Source organism: Artemia franciscana, chromosome 5 (assembly GCF_032884065.1).
Source record: "Artemia franciscana chromosome 5, ASM3288406v1, whole genome shotgun sequence".
Classification (NCBI taxonomy): domain Eukaryota; kingdom Metazoa; phylum Arthropoda; class Branchiopoda; order Anostraca; family Artemiidae; genus Artemia; species Artemia franciscana.
This window is the reverse complement of record NC_088867.1, coordinates 18,701,851-18,719,094: the sequence shown is the minus strand read 5'-3', so window position 1 is coordinate 18,719,094 and position 17,244 is coordinate 18,701,851. Positions and strand designations below refer to the sequence as shown.

Here is a 17,244-nt window from a genome sequence, read left to right as displayed (position 1 = left end):
GGTTCCCGATTTTTCATCAAATCACGGACCATTAGTGTAGCAGACTATCGCGTTACTTTGATGGAGCAACTATCTCCTGCAGAGCCCGTAAATCCGTAGGAGGGATCGTAATCGACAAGTTGGCATACGCAGACATCAACATGCTCACTGGATCCGTCGCTGAACTCTGAACCAATGCAGATAACCTAGAAGTAGTTACAGAAGTCTTCGGAATGAAAATCAACGAGAATAAAACGAAAGCCATGCGTGTGTCAAGGTTCAATAACCCATCCCCACCAAAAATATAGCTTCATGGAGGAAATGGAATGGGTACACAGCTTCACATATCTGAGGAGCCAGATCACGAGCGACAATAATCACTCAATGAACATCAAAAGACGCCTCGCTCTGGGTAGCGCCAGCTTCAAAGCTGATGCCCATATGGAAGCAAAATCGAATCTCCGAGAAGCTAAAACTTTAACTATTCTGCTCCATCACCATTCCTATAACTATGTACGGTTGGGAAACATGGACAGTCAGAGTAGATGACTCCAGCTGACTCGCCGCGTTTGAGACAAAGCTACTGCGTCGAATCACTGCCATAACATACGTAGATCGAGTCTCAAATGTCGACTTACTCCAAAGACAGCAGTATAACACTACCATCCTGAACAGGGTCCCTGCCCAACAATTCAGGTGGCTTGACCATGTCCAGTACATGTGCAACAATACCAACTACCGAAAATGGCCTTCAAAGGTCACATCCACGGTTCTCGCCCTTGCGGTCGCCCTCCGAAGCGCTGGAAGGAGAACTTCTCCGACAACATCCTCCCTGTCTTCTCAGAATGTCACAAAACAGAGCAGTACAGGCGACAAACACATTCGCTCGTGGGGAGAGAGGTCTCGAGACGACCACCAAGGCCGGATGGGACTTAAGTCAAGTAAGTCAAGTTAGTGATTTATATAAAAAGCTTAGAATTGCAAATTGATAAAGCTAAATCTGGTGATTACCGACCCGTATGAGAAACAAGGAAAGGGGATGAAGTTTTTAACATAAAGAGTTGAAATCTCAACATGACGAGTATGGTACGGGCGGGATATACCCTTAATATCTAGAACTCCTAAACACAAGTATATACAAAGACAAATTTGTGGGCTTTTTTTATTCCTGTGATTCATACAAAAAGTTTAGAATCGCAATCTGGTAAAGAACCATCTAGATTTTCCAGTCTTGTACCTAAAAAAAGAAATAAGATTTAAAACTCCACACAAAAAAGGAAATCAAAAGAAATTAGGAAACAAGGACCTATTTTTGCCACTTCCGGGTGACACTTTCAAACCAATATTCGCATGCTGAGAAACAAAACTTTCGATCAATCATAATTACCGGTCATGCTAACAGTAGTTTCCAGCTAGACACTATTTAAACCTAATAACCTTATATTAACTAAACCTCAACTGTCATTGAATTAACATCAAGAAAATAGATACGAGTTAGATCTCCTTTAAAGAGCTTGTATACAATAGCAATTAACACATTAAAATTTGTGAGTCGCAGCTTTGACACCATGTCTTCTCTGTAACAATAGCATCAGTACCTGTTATAATCATCTTTCTCACCCACAAAGAAATGAATCATGGGGATCGCTTTAAACAGCGCTATTTGTTGTCAACGGTGGGATAAGGTACTTATTCAAACCGATCCTTTTACGAGAAGTTTGACAAAACTCGTCCTCCCTAAGGAATACGAACGCTCATCAGTCATTTCGTATTAATGGTTTCTCTATTTGTAGGACACATGACAGAAAATGGGTACAATATAGTCACATTTTTGCAGGTCGAATTTTTATTGAGAAGAGCAGCCAAAATCAAAGAACTTAATATTTAGGCTAATTTTTTTAGTGAGGGGAGAAGGGTCACCCAGCCATTCTCCTGGGTCCGCTAGATCGGCGTTATTAGTTTAATCAACGCAAAATCATTCACAAGTATCATGGCCGTAGAAACCATTCACCATCACATAATGCAACGTCACATAAACGTTGGAGTTTACAATCTTATGTTATTATGCAGCCTTAAGTACGAGAACTTGCAGTTAAATAAATTTCGAAGTAACATCTGAATCCCACGTGCCGGGTGAGGCCAAAAGCCTGGTCCTTTTTCAAAAGTACCAAAGGCCTCGTCCTTTTGTAACCAAGCACATTAGAAAAGGTCAATACTCTTCCTTTTTTCAGTAACCTTTAGCACCTGTTGCAAAAAGTGACTGCCTGCTTCCTTCACCTCCGTTTATTCAATTGAGCTTTCAGTCATCATAAAAGGGGCTCAAAAGCCATAGAAAAACATCCCTTTATTACTCTTATTATTACTATGAATAAAACCCTGATATTCCTAACACTCTTTATAATCTTAATAGGATTTGTATCAGAGATAAACAAAACCTGCAAGGTAGGTTAACCTTGAATACAAAGACATAATCACATATTAATGTAACGTAACATGATCAAAAGTGATCAAACTAACTTTGCCCCCTATTTTCCCTGTGTACTATTGACTTCGGTTTTCTTAGTGTAAAGGTTTTTAGCAGACAATGATCCCGTCGTAGGATGCCCCAATTTCAGATCCAAAAACGGCCAACCCAAGCATCAAACAACTGACTAATTTTAGCACAAATCCCCGAAGCTACATGTGGATTCCGAATGAAACGATATCACACAGAGTTTACAAACAAAAGATGTAGTTATATACAATGTTTTTCTTACAAAACCTTTCAAAAGAAAACAAGGAAAGTTGTAAAAACTTAATCTCAACCACATATAAGGTATTGGGGTTATCTCTACCTAGTCCTGAAAAAACTCAAGGGGTCACAGTGCCAAAAAAAAGCTTTTTTTTTCTTTGCAAATCCTCAAGAAACTTCAAATAATAATAAAGATGGCCTTACTATTGACTTTCATAAAATAAGTATGAATGTGACCAGCCTGTATTAAAATCGAAGTGATTTTCAATGGATTCCAAGAGGTTAGGACAATCGAAAAAATGTGGATATACTAAACAATAAAATATGACTTCTTAAATTACTTTTTGACGGTATGTTTCATTGCATATATTTTTTTACCAGATCCCAAGCTCAGGACTGAAATTCCGAATTTTGGGGGAACGTCCCTCTAAGTAATCGCCCTTATGACTTGATGTCAACAATACGACTAATCCGGTGGCCCTGTTGAGAGCACGACCTATTTGTCTTACTTCACAATGAAATAGTAAATTTATATCAGTCATGTCCATTCCCAAGACTAAAGGTCATCTCATAAGAGGCCAAGTCAAAGACTAAGACAAGAGATAACACATGGTCTCAGAAAGAGGTATATTACTTTCACACACTTATGACTCATTCATCTTCGATATCCAGCCGGTAAAGCAAGTGGTTAACGTTGGCCAACCCTATGACCAGTGCTAACCCGAAGATGGATCTAAGGAGTGTGTGAAATAAATTTCCATAACAATTTTTAAATGAGGTTACATATACCATGGCGTCAAAAAATAATAGTTTACACTTGGGTACAAATAGTAACTGACAAACAATTACAGCTACCAGCAAAGATGTGGTGGAAAGACACCATTTGACATAATGTCAATTTGCACATTAAAGACTAAAGGATGGCCTTGAGAAGAGGAATTTAATTGAGGAGAAGTACTGAACTCTGATAAGGCAATCCCTTCTAACATAAACAAAGAAGAAAGCTATAGGGGGAGGGGGGGTTCACCTTTTCTAGGAGAAAATTCCGTCAGTCAGGTTATACTATACTGGCCACTAGGCTCTTGAATTCAGAATAACTTTTTAGACACTAATTCGAGCAAAATCTTTTCGTTTCGATAAAGATTGTTCCCTTGTACACTTCGCTCTATAAACGTTATCGGTTTTGTCTACGGCTACAGAAGTAATTTATCTATCCGACAACAAAAGTGAATGCTAGGCCAATATACCACACTTCAGCAACAGGGATAATTTATTCTTTCGGACCTCAGAGACACAGACATAAGGCAAGTGAAACAGATATCTAGCTGACTAATTTTTGGTGCACCAATAAGTTTGATGCTTGGGGTCATTGTGTCTTCATTTTTTTCTAAAAATGTTTTCATGAGCCTTTCTTATTAAAAGCAAGCTTATTCAGAACACTTGATATTTACAAAAGAATTATAACTGCTTAGGGAATAGTCATAAATTTCCCTGTTATTACTTGTTAGTTGTAATCCTATGATAGTTTTAACAAATATCGTCTAATAAACATAAACTGATCATTCGAATAAATTGACAAACGTGGCAACGTCGTCTTCCAACATAAATCTACATAATCACGGTTAACTTCGAGGTTTGCTTAATACCTAACCCTTTTGTTAACATTGCAATAAAGGCCTGATGGACACATTCTGTACTATATACCATTTTTCTGCAGTCAGAGGCGTCTGTGTTAATTTTACATGCGTCCTTTGAATAATTTTATAACAAGAAAAACAAATATGTGTTTCTTGCAATTTCTTTAAAAAGACAGGCGTGTTGTAAGACCCTATTAAAAACCAAATTTAAGACATTAAGCTTCCTTCCATCTTGTCTTCAAAAAATCAACGGTCCAGATATTTTTCTTTGCAAAAAATTGGCAACTTTTAAAATTATTTCTCATCGACCAACTTCAAGCATCTATAATGGTAGCCATAAAATAGAAGCTTTTGTGAAATTTTGATGGATCTTATTAATTATCATACCAGATTCAAGCAAGTGAAAAATATTTCTCAATTGACAGACGTAGGCTTTTGATAAAGGCCCATTCACAATGGGACTTCATTAATACCGATATTTTGCTAGTGGTAATATGAACCAATTGGAGTTTCTTATAAAAATCCGAATGGATCAAATCAGCATTAGCCAAATCTTGGTATTAGTAAAGTCACTGTGAAAGAATGAATTAATATATTTAAAACCCATCAATGGACGAACAGATGGAGCACAAAGAAGAAAACAAAAAATCACAAGACACTAATTCATCCGACAAAAAAAAATAAAATCATTAAAAGATGCCGACTACTGTTGTAAAAAATTGGGCCTTAATGAATTCAAAAACATTGGTGACAACCCAACCTTCCATCTAGGCCCTTGGTAAGTATCATTTTTCATTGTTGTCTGCTGCAGAGAATTTAACGATATCCAAAAACTTGTTTGTAAAACTCTGGATATTAAATCATGGAAACACAAAAATACTTAATACACTTTTGAAGGTAATGTTTACTGATAGTGAAAATCAAGTCTCAGATCTGGAATTGATCTCAAACATCTTGGAGAAAGCTCTCAAAAGTAGCAGACCTGTTTTTCTTACTTGAGGTTGACAACAAGGAAAATTCAGGAGCCCGAAAGTTGGGTAGAAAAAAAACTATATTACTTTCACTCGCTCATGACTCGTTCATCTTCGAAATCCAAGCCGTTAAGCCAGTGGTAGACATTGACCAACTCCATGACATATGACAAACCAAAGGTAAATCCAAGGAGCATGTGAACGAACAATTCTTTTTGAAATGAGGATAATGTGTCATGTCATTGAAAAAGAATAATTAAATCTAGCTACTTGATAAATTAGCATAGCTATCAACTCGCATAGCAAGTCCAAGCATGGGCTGCTGGAGTTTCATATATTGAATTGCAGTATACTCCAATTCGGGAACCATAATCTGTACCGCTTGTATGTGCTCTTTGTAAATATACAGGGTACTCAGGCCTGGCTTCTACCAAAAATGTCAAGATCTACATGATTTTCTGACACAGTCTTTATTTGATTTTACTATTTTACTACTACTTTTGAAAATCAAGTTTTGTAATGAGTGTTTTTATAGGCAATTTAAAGCTTTTAAACGTTTTACAAGTTTATCAACAAAATAAACATTATTAAAAGGAAATAGGAGCATACAAATAGAGCTTAGATTGAGATTGCACCCTATGCTGCAGCATATACTAGCCTAGTTGGTCAAACGTCTTGTTTGAATCTCATTGTGTTATCATGTAAAGGATGTAATATATTTTTAAACTTTCAACTGGATATATGTGATAAACCTTACTTCTCTTCAAGTCTCTGTCTGCAGGAGAATTTCACCTTCTTCTTCTTAATAGGGTCCTTGATGGCATCTTTGTTCAAAAGGTTCTTGTCAAATTGTACATCTACACTGTATCTTGTTGGAAATAGGTGATTGTAGTTCATTACCTATTGGAATTCAAAAAAAAATTTGAGCATCAGTAAAATACATAGAAGATATTTTGAAGTTGGAGCTTGGAAACTTTATGTAATATACAGACAGCATGTCAAACACAAATACTCTAGACTTGTAGCAATTAGGACCTCTGTATTTCACTCTAACAAAACTTAGGAAATAAGAAGGAAAGAATATCTAACAAATTTGTATCTACAGCAATGACCACAGAGAATTGGTATGACCCATTTTACTGGACGTACCCGTTTTTCAAAAAGATAATACACTCCCATATTTTACATGGTGGCCAGCGTTTACTCCCCCCCCCCCCTGGAAAATACTCCCCCTCTGGCTGGTTGGTCTCCAATCATTTTCGACTTGTCTCAATTTCTGATCTACTTGGCACATTCTGAAGTTTCTACAACCATGAGGTAGAGGTATAGATGAGAAAGGGACAGTTCCCCTCCCACACAGAATAAACTCTCTCATTTTGGGGTTTACTCTTACCCCTTATTTTCATAATAACATAGACCAGAAACATTCCCAGAAATCATAACGGAATAGATATCAATTTTGCATTTTTTTTAAGTTTCGTTTGCACCCCCAAACCCTTCCCCCCAACAAAAATTACGGCTCTGGGAATTATATATCAATTTCCAACACCATCTTCTTCTTCTCTCTCCCTTAGAACTAATACAATGTTTATCTGATGTCTCAATGAGAGCTGGGATGTTGTGGCATCAAAATACATGCTCTTACATATTTCCCAAACTACAAAATAATTAGAGAAACTTATTGTAGAAGTTTAAGTGCCTTTTAAGTTTTGTAATTGTCCTTTGGCTTACATGTAGTATTTGTTATTAGGAAACATACGGACATTTTTCATGGGGGTGGGATTGTCTGTGGGAATTTTCAGCAGGGAGGAGATTTTGGGAATAATTTCCTTTCAATAAGGATGTATTTTCAGGGAGGGGATGTTTTCTGGTGGTAAACGTCTAGAACCATTTCTATATTATATAAAAAAAAATAATGATGCTCATTCAATAAGCCGTTTTTTGAGGTTCCTTTTAATTGATTTGATTTCCTATAGCAAGCTAACATGGAAAATTCTGTATATACAGCTAGGTCGTTTAGAAACAACAGAAATTTATTTTAGAAAAAAGCACTATTGGTAGAGTTGCCTCTAGACAGACAGCTCTTATTTAAAGTCTAGGAACATTATGCACTGCCATGCAGCGACAAGTTGCTGAAATTTTCAGGCATCACAGAGGTATTTGATACTTTAAGATTGACTTGCAACAATGTTGATATTTCAATCTAGGGTCAATTTGACCTATTCAAGAGCAATAATATCTTCTCTATTACCTACAAATTGCACTAAACAACTTGTACTTCATTAATCATTCCCTCAGCTTTCTGTGGCAATGAGTTTGAATGGCAGTTTGCTGAAGATTGTCCTTTTTGGCCAATCGTCTAGGGCTAAATGAAAAGCAAGTCGTTCGCGGTGGGGTTCGGAGGATGTCATAAACAAAGACTTAAAGGAAATGGGAGCTTCCAGGGAGGGTGTACAGAGGGAGTCTTTGAGTAGAGAAGTGTGCATAGCTGTGTTGACCTCAGATGGTTTGGTGCTGTGATGAGTTGTTAGTAGTAGTAGTATTAGAACTGGATATTATAAATGTTTTAATAACAAATACTAAATTATTGAAAACATCAGGGTTGGCCCAAAAGTATTACTGTTTCTGCCAATTTTTCATGTGGAGATGTTCTGGCAGAATTATCTGGGGGCTATTTTCCATTTATTTTGGTTTCTGGGAAATTATTTCCATGGAATGGGGCATCTCTGGAGTGATCGAGAAACAAATTAGAGATTAAAGTCTTATTCAAAAGAAAGAAGGCCAAGGAGAATTTTTCAGGCTGAAATATCTGCAAGCAATTTTACAGAAAGGGGGATTTTCAGCAAGGATGGAACTGTCTGGAGGGAATTTGATGTGGGGAGGGTTTACTTTAAGTTGGATGAAGTTTCACCAAAGGAGATTTTCGTGAGGCGGAGGGTTGCCTCTCCATATATGAAAGGTGCCCCCTCCTCACTTTGCTCTTTGTGCTAAAGTTTGAATGTTTGTCGCAATTTTTTAAGAGTGTTCATTGACACAGGGACTTTTTAATTAAAATTGAAAACTTTTTTAAAAATGCTAACAGCTTTAGCATAAAGAGTAAGGTAAAGAGGAGGGAAATGGTAAAAATAAATGGTAAAGAGGAGTGTTTTCAGGAGAAAACACTGAAATGCTGCTGATTTTGAATAGCCAAAAATAACCAGTTGTTTATTTTTCTTTATCCTTGGGCTTAGCCAGAGTGATTTGAAATCTAGATCTTTATAGTAAGCATTTATGTCATCAAACCTTGTTTTTATATTTTTCAATGTCTGGAAAAAAAAACATTATGCAAAATGCTCTTTAATTACAATTTTCGTTACTGAACTTGGGCAAAGCAAAGAGTTAATTATTTTGAGCAAAAAAAAAATTAATGGAGATATCAAAACCATTATAACAATTATAGAAAGTGAAAACATCAATATATGGTTCAATCAAATTATCACCCAACATATCCAATTTAAAGTGAAACATCTGATCAAGTAGTGCACTTTGGATACATGATCTAATTGCATATAGGTAGTTTTGCTTCCACATTGCCTTTGTCAACGTAGTGTTAACCAGCCATGCAAGGGGGGATGTGACATATTATGCAAATAAGGCACACAATTTTTCCGGGGTTCTGATTGTAGCTGACATATGGATTAGAACATTGTGAACTGAGATGTATGAGAATTAATAAGTAATAACTTCAGTGTTTTATTGACATCCTAAGTAATGTGCTAGAAATTTGGACATGAAAACAGAACAGTAAGCTACAAAAGAGGAATTAGTAAATATCCCTACCTTAACAAATGGCTTGATCTTTGACCTCTTAGCAATTTTGGTTTTGGCCATACTTTTTGTGACTTTCCTTGGGTATCTTTCAATGCCAACAACAAGAGCATGACCATAAGGTTTTTCAGACGTGCCATCATCATATGTTTTAACAACAATGGCTTTCCTACCAGCAAAGCGTCCTCCAAGGAGGAGGACAACTTTACCAGATTTCATAATCTTACCCATCTTCTGCAAGAAAAAGAGAGGAAGGAGATTAGTTCTAACTTTAGGATAAATGTGTCATTAATGAGCCAAATTCAAAACTGTGAATTCTGCCTTCTACATTTGGAGATGAAGCATTTGAAAACTCTCCCATTAAAATTTTTACCTTACAATACTTCTTTGCATTAATTTTTGGTCACAAAAAAAAATTCTAATTTGGCTCATAAAAGTTTCTACAGAAGAAAAGCATAAATGTAGAGACAAAACTTTAATTACAAATAATTGATTTGCTCTAAGTCTTTCAAGTAACCCCTCCCAAAACTTAAACTAAATTATAAACAATTCCACAAATTCTTAGCAATTTATAAGCACATTACAATGAGAACTGAATTATCTAGGACCTGCTAATGCAAGTCAGAATTTAAGGATAATCTAGATTGATTTATAGAGAAAAACCTTATTACAAGGTCTAGTACCACATTAATGTACAACAATCTACAGCATAACTAATTATACTTAATTTATTGATGATATCCAGAGGTGAAATTTTATGCATAACAATTCACAGACCAGCTTCCTCAATTATAACTAAGTTTACATAGCAAGAAACTCACAAATCATCTCACTAAAATATATTTTTAATTTTCAACTACTTTTCTTTATGCTTATATTGCTACCTTGCATACCCAAGGAGGGGGGCTGGACCCCCTAAATCCTCAATTTTCCCTAATTTATGGGAACTTTAATACAAATTATCAAAAAAGTGTGTTTTATTATTCCCCCACACCAAAAACTCTTGCATATGCCAGGTTTGTACAAAAACAATTTGACTGTATTTTAAGATATGTAAATATCACAAAAAGAGAAAAGAAAAAAAGAAAAAAAATACAGATTACCAAAAATACTACATATTATGTTTCTGAGAGACCTGAAGCCAAATTAATCTACCATAACATCTCAAAATAAATATTAAGAAACATTAAGATTAAAAAAAATTAAGGACTCTAAACTAATGAAAATACATGGGATAAAAAAAATAACTGCAGATAATTTTGATTGTTTTATCAACAAGGCATCTTAAGCAAATGAAAAAAAAATATATAAACAAATGAAAAACAACAAGAAACTAAAAATGATGTGGACTTAAGTGGAAAAACAGATAGAACTAAAGTTAGAAAGAATTTTGAAAAACGTGCCTAAAATTTGAAAATAATTTCAATTGGAGAAATTGTACACAATTGTCATAGGTGTATTTATTATATTTAGAAAGTGTTGAATATGGGATAAAAATAATATTACTGTTTTGACATATTATTATTTCTTATAAATAATATATTTATCCAGTTGAATTCTGTTGCAATTACATAAGCCAAATGCTTTTCACAGATCAAGAAAGCCACTGACCATTAACAAAGACATGCAGTGTATTGTGAGATGAAAAACAACAAAGAAATATATTATTCAAGATTAGATCTAAAACCATCAGGGGCATGTATCTGCATTGTAAGAAAACTAATATAATATTTGGAAAGAACATAAAACAAGGAATCTAAAGGTACTACTTCTACTTTATTAGCCTATTTCCTTTGGAAGTGTACATGTACTAGGCCAATACCATTAAATCATTTGAGACCAGTCTTAAAAGGCATATTAAGTACTGTGATTATCTTCTATCTAGCTAAGGAGTTGAAAAAAAAAAAATATTTACTTTACTATCTTTGAAAGCTGCATTTATATCCTAAGACTATATGAAGAGAGGGGTGATGCATTGTTAGAAAAGCAAATATGGTTTTGAAAGAGGATCTCCTCTACAAGAAATATTTGATTTTAAGGCTAAACTAACAGTATAGCAAAACAATAGTAAAACCACTTCACTCTATTCAGCACTGATTCCAAAAATAATGGTAGCTACCTTAACAACTTTATTCATGTGTGTTACTACTACTAATAATAATATTACTAACAACTCACCACAGCACCAAGCTGCCTGAAGCCAACACAGCTATGTGCACTCCTCCATCCCAATCCATTCCCCCTCCCAGGAACTTCCCATTTCCCCTAAATCTTTCCTTGAGACAATCTTTAGCAATCAGTCATCCTTCATCTACAGAACATGCCATAGCTGATTAGAGCCCTAGAAAGCAGAATTGAACCATACTTTTCATATAGTCTACTATTTAAAATATGGTCAGTCAGTCAGGTAACCAAAACAACCCATAAGCAATTTTTCTAGAAAACATCAAGCAAATCTTCCTCCCTTTCTTGGAGCAGCCATGTTCCAGAACCATACTTGACCACTGACATCACTGTGGCTTCCAATGTTCTAATCTTGGTTTGCAAACCTATCTTCCTATTCATTCCAAACTTTTTTTTTACTGTGAAAAACACCCTGAGCCTTGGCTATTCTACTTTTAACATTAGCTGCACTCACTATTTTTACTAATGCTACTACCTAGGCATGTGAAGCTGTTCACTTGATTAATACTTTTGTTAACTAGCATCACCTTGTCATCTTCACTTATTCCTAGCCTCAGAGATTTAGCCTTAATAATACTAATTTTAAAACCTATTCTAGTACCCTGAACTCATGGAACCTCTAGAAGTTTATCCATTTTTCTCACACAGTCATTTAGGATGCTTAAATCATCACTGTAATCTAATTCCAGGAGTTTTTCCTCCCTATTAGATTGTGACCTCCCATTGCCTTTTCTATGCTCCTTATGACAAAGTCCATTAAAATGATGTATATTAACAGGGATAGAACACAATCCTGCTGAACTCTTGATTTTAAAACAAAAATAGCCATTAACCTCATTTCCTATCTTAACTGCAGCAGTGTTATTCTTGTACATAGTACTAATTACTTTAATGTATTTGTCTGGTATACTAAACAAGAATAAGAGCTTCACTAAAACTATTCCATCTGCAGAATCAAATGCTTGCTCATAATCTACAAAACTTAGACTTTAAGGCATTTGATGACTCAGGCACTTCTAAACTATCAGTCTAATAGTGAAAGTTATTCTGCCCTTCCTAAAACTGCACTGTTCTTCTCCTGAACTAAGTAATTTGGTTCCTATAGAAACCAGGCTAATGCCTCAATAATTAGTCTGCCATACTCACTCTATATGTACCTGTAAATTGAATCAACTGTGACAAAACAAAAACTGGAAAAACAAGTTACAGGTGGCAGGATACATTGAAAATATATAATTTGGGCTATATATTTACACATTAGGGGAGGTGTTGGGGGATAAGCATAGCAAGGTTGCATGCCAAATGTATTTTCTATAATTATTCTGTATTTTATGAAGGAAGAATTGTTTTCTTAACATGTTTTATTCTCTCTAGTTAGTTCTCAAGGCAAATGCCAAAATGATTTTCTAGGACATATTTTAGACTGTATATCTTTCCCTGAAAGACTCATTTCCTAACCTATCCCCTTTCCAAGAAAGCAAAAATTAGCTTGTCTAGAATTTTACCAGATGATCTTTGGCAATCTCTTTTCTTTCAGGTGCAGAATGTGTCCTAACCATCTCAGCCTTTCTCTCATTATAGCCCTAGAAACCAGGATAGACCCATATTTTTAATACAGTTAACTTAGGTATAATATATGGTCAGTCAGAGGGGTACCTAAAAAAATCCATAGACAATATTTTCTTGCAAAGATCTAATAGATCCTCCTCTGTCTTATACTGTCCATGTTTCAGAGCCATACTTGACCACTATACCCTAAGGTTAAATATGGACCATCAGGAAGGCTAGGGTAAATTGTCACAAATGCAACTGTAATTCTCCCTCTTACAAGCATGACATCAGACTAACTGAAGGAGTTCAAAGACATACCACCAAATAAATCACAAACCTACAAAATATACTGTATGATAAGAGAATAGAGCACCTAAAACTACCAATGATGGTCCTCAGATGTCACAGATGTGACATGATGCTGATCTACAAATATAATGGTAAAACAAACAACACCCTCCTCACAAATCATACAGGTCAACACAACACTAAAGGAAACTCAAAGAAGCTAGCAAAGCAAAGAGTGAAAACCAGAATCTTCAAAAACTTTTTAACCAAGCCTTTTTCCAATAATTAGAACAACCTTCAAGACAAAACCATGACTACACCCACTAGTACCTCCTTTAAGTCCAGACTTGAGTAAAATTCTAGTTAATTGACTTCTTGCTATCTCAGAAAGGGTTTAGGTTAGGATAATTGAACTTTCAGGGATGGGTCTACAGGTTAAAGTATGTCCCAGGAAGGTATTTTAAAGTACCCACCTCTACTGTTTCTCCCTCTAGAGGGCCCTGAAATTTGCCTAAATGACAAGTCTATACCTATTGAAATTTTGACAAAACAACATTTTACCTTAATTTTTAGTTACCAGTTGCTTTTTCTCTGTCTTTAGTTTTTAAAATTCAATTCCTGTTATTTGAGTAGAATTTTGAGCCATATCTATGTTTTTTTTCAAAATTTAGGAAATGTATTTGCATATCTTTAAAACCTTTATAAAATGGAATTGAGCAAAGTTATGAAGCTGAAAACATTTTTCTTGTACTTCAATTAAGCAGAAGATCTATTTTGCAAGGTTTCACTTTCATAACACTTGTATTTTTAAAGGTCATCAAAGGTCAGGCCCTCAAGAGGGAGAAGGGTTGGAGGTAGTTGCTTCAGAATATCTTCCTGGGACATATCTTAGTCTGTAGATTTATCCCTGAAAGTTTCATTGTCCTAACCTAAACCCTTTCTGAGATAGGAAGAAGTCAATTAACTGGAAATTTTACCAAAGTATGGAACAAGCCATGGAAATATAGGCTAGGTGAGACAGTCTGTCCCTCATAACTGCCAACTAATACAACATCACTGGGCCCTAATACAACAACACAGTAACATTCTAAGTTACCATCATTGATGTTGGGCATAAAAGATCCAGTATGGACCTTAATTTTACTCTGAAGTGCAAATTAAGGTAAATATATCCTTTTCTGTTCTAGCATATTGTTCTGGAAAGCTGATATTCTGCAGTTTTTCTGGAAAAATGAAGTTTTACATACACTAGTCTAGGTCCTAACCCCATCTAGGGGGAGGGCTGGAAAGAATTTGGAATGGTAACATTCACTATATTTGTAAATAGTATAGACTAAGAAACCCAATGGTATTGTGTTTGGTTACTATGCAATTTTGTTGAGAAAATACTATATAAAAGAGTTAAGAACATTAAATAGCAATCAAATGGCAGAATAAACATCAAAAGCCAAACATATTGTCTAGGGATTTTGCAAGAGCACCTTCTAAAAATAGCCTTAAACAGTGAATATTTCCAGAGAATAGAGCTATTTAATATGAGGTTAACCGCTGATGTCTTGACAACTTAGACTTCCACCGCGACTCATATCTGTGCTTACACTATTATTCTAACCTAGCATGCAATCCTTATAATCAGCGATTAAAGTTGATAACTGCACACAATTCAATAATAGTACATTATATTTACTGAGCTATCTTTTCTTCCGGACCGTTTTCTTTGAGCGGCAGTTATACCAGCATTGTCTAATTGTAATTATAAGGAAACATAAACAAAATGTGTATTTGTCAGCAGCGCACCACCAAAATTTGTTGACGATGAACATATTTGATACTATTTCTTAGCCTATGAATATGACATTTAGTATACCTGCTCTTAAATTCTAAAGATATTTTAACTTATATTTTACCCACCACTATTGTTTGAAGATAATATAGCTTTATCTACAACATCACAAGTACAAAACAATGATGCCTAATTGCTCCTTCTACAGTTACAAACAGCTTAGAGACTGAATTCGTTTACTAGAAGACTTGCAAAATTTTTCTAAAACATGAAAAACATTACAATGTGTATTGTTGAATGAGGTTTCTTTTTAAAAACAGTGTTTTCATTCTTAGGATTTACCCCTATAAAAGGGATTTTTAAGGTCTTTAAGAGCAAACTTTTCTACTGGGGATTTGGGTATTTTTAGGGATTTTAACAAGTCTCCTGGATTTTTAAGGAATTTCTAGGTTTTTACCCGAAAAAGAAACTGGGACTGAAATAGTTTTCTTTCCCATTTTTCCAGAACGTTGACAATCTGGACGCGCCATTAAGTGAGGTAAGGATCTTTTGACAGTCAATCCGGAAATTCATTATATTTGAATGATTGCTTATGCCGGACACAAGCTTCTAGAAGACGACGATAACAATTAAATTGACCTAGAAGCTAAGAAAGGAGGGGTCCGAAATTCTTTAAACACAGCCAATAATTGGAAGAAAACCTGGTAAAGGTGCAAATTAGGGACCCCTGCAGTCAAAGGTGCGGAGGTACTGCTCGATTAAGCCAGGACATACAGTGGGAAAATTATTGTTTATATCCACTTTGTACTAAAATTTCAAACATTTTGTTCTTTCCATAGGATCATGACTTTCTTGTCAATAAGGAAGGTTTTCATTTAGAAGATGGTTATTTTAAGGTGATTGACAGCCAGTTGATACTCATTGATAGCCCCTGCCTGCTGTACTATATAATTGTAAAGTTTTCATATGAAACTAAGCTACATTACTTTGTTAAAAAAGAATGAACTTAAGAAAAGACAAAATGAAAATCTACTATATGTAAAATTTACTAAAAATGTCAGTCTGTTTTGTTCCTTAGAGGTTCTTTGTCATAAGAGGCAAAATGCTTGCCTTGAAGTTTAAAAGTTCTACCAAGTTGACATGTATAAAATTTTGTATTCTGGGCAGACTCAATGGCTTTCGGTCAAAGCTGCTGTGGACAGAGTTTTGGAGCAATGGGATGCTCTTAGTGCCTACTAGAGACTTCTACTAGTTGATGATCCTAGATGAGCGTGTAGATGAGTGTGTATACAGAAATCTGAACCCAGTCATATACTGTATGTTTGAATTTGTTGCCTTTCTGTTGGGATTGTGCACTGAATTCAATGTAGTTTTTCAAGCTGACAAACCAATGTTTTATCGCCTAAAACTAGAGACTGAATCTTTTTCAAAGAACTGTCTTTTAGCATCACGAAGAATGACAATGAAGTCATCAAATGCATTCAAATTCAATGAGAATGACCCAGGTGTTTCCTTTGCCCTCGAGAGTATTTATTTGGATCACCATGGGCTGAGCTCTCTCTTGGTGCTAAAACCAGATCCTGGTGTGCCCCAAGACGCAGTTGAAAAGATCCTCAGAGCCGCACAATCTTTTCACATGGAAGCTATGCAAGAGATCCAGACTCGATTTTGTTTCGATGATGACATTTACACTTACACAGAAATGATTGACCCTGTATCAGCTTAGTCACTACGGCCGGATTCTTTCTAACCCTTTATTCAAAAGTATGGGAAAGTATCATGGAATGGAAACAAAATCTAACAGGAGCGGGTGAAGCAAAGTCTTATAGTGTTGAAAATATTGAAAATTATGAATGCGGTTACTTACTGTTGTTTGTTGTTGTTTTTTTCAAAGAAAAACTCTTCCGGAACCAAGCTACACACAAATCAAAATTGGCTGCAACGTTTGTACTTTCTCCTCCTTTCTCCAATGTTGTCGTTGAAATGATTTTTAGTGCAGTGAAAATCATAAAGACGGAACAAGCTTAAAACAAAAACATTACATTGGATTCTACAAGCAGCTACTACTGAACATGAGATAGTCAAGGCTTCAGACACCATCGGAAAAAAGGAAGACGATGTTGAATCTGATTCTGACTAAAAATCTATTTTTCTTGATTTTCAAATTGTCAATATAACCGTACTCTGAAGCAACTCATGAATTTTTCACATTGGTTTGTATGGCATGCAGTTTGACCGTATAACCAAAATTACCAAAAAAAAAACATGTAAAAAAAGTGTTTATTTATTTCCACAACCATATCCACTGAGCTG

At 35.3% G+C, this 17,244-nt stretch overlaps 1 protein-coding gene and 1 non-coding gene across 5 annotated transcripts; both read right to left on the bottom strand.

The window, feature by feature from the left end:
• Positions 1-1,127: 1,127 nt before the first annotated feature.
• LOC136027051 (large ribosomal subunit protein eL27-like) lies at positions 1,128-14,943 on the bottom strand. 4 transcript variants are annotated; one of them, XM_065703978.1, is made up of 4 exons: positions 14,836-14,943; positions 9,138-9,359; positions 6,076-6,218; positions 1,128-1,216 (listed from the first exon to the last, which is right to left on the bottom strand). In XM_065703978.1, the coding sequence occupies exons 2-4, from the start codon at positions 9,354-9,356 to the stop codon at positions 1,168-1,170; spliced, it is 411 nt and encodes a 136-aa protein (XP_065560050.1). In that variant the 5' UTR covers positions 9,357-9,359; positions 14,836-14,943; the 3' UTR covers positions 1,128-1,167. The 4 variants fall into 4 exon arrangements, with proteins under 4 accessions (XP_065560050.1, XP_065560049.1, XP_065560051.1 ...); XM_065703977.1 differs by having other exon boundaries at positions 14,825-14,913; XM_065703979.1 differs by having other exon boundaries at positions 14,761-14,890.
• Positions 3,250-3,457, bottom strand: LOC136027801 (small nucleolar RNA SNORA53). The gene has a single exon (XR_010617664.1). It is a non-coding gene; the product is annotated as a small nucleolar RNA SNORA53 (small nucleolar RNA).
• Positions 14,944-17,244: the final 2,301 nt, after the last annotated feature.

Coding starts and splice junctions, on each gene's coding strand:
- LOC136027051 (XM_065703978.1), bottom strand. CDS start 9,356: ATGGGTAAGATTATGAAATCTGGTAAAGTTGTCCTCCTCCTTGGAGGA. Junction 6,219..9,137: donor AGATCAAGCCATTTGTTAAG/GTAGGGATATTT, acceptor GAATTCCAATAG/GTAATGAACTACAATCACCT. Junction 1,217..6,075: donor AGACAGAGACTTGAAGAGAA/GTAAGGTTTATC, acceptor TTCTTTTTTTAG/GTACAAGACTGGAAAATCTA.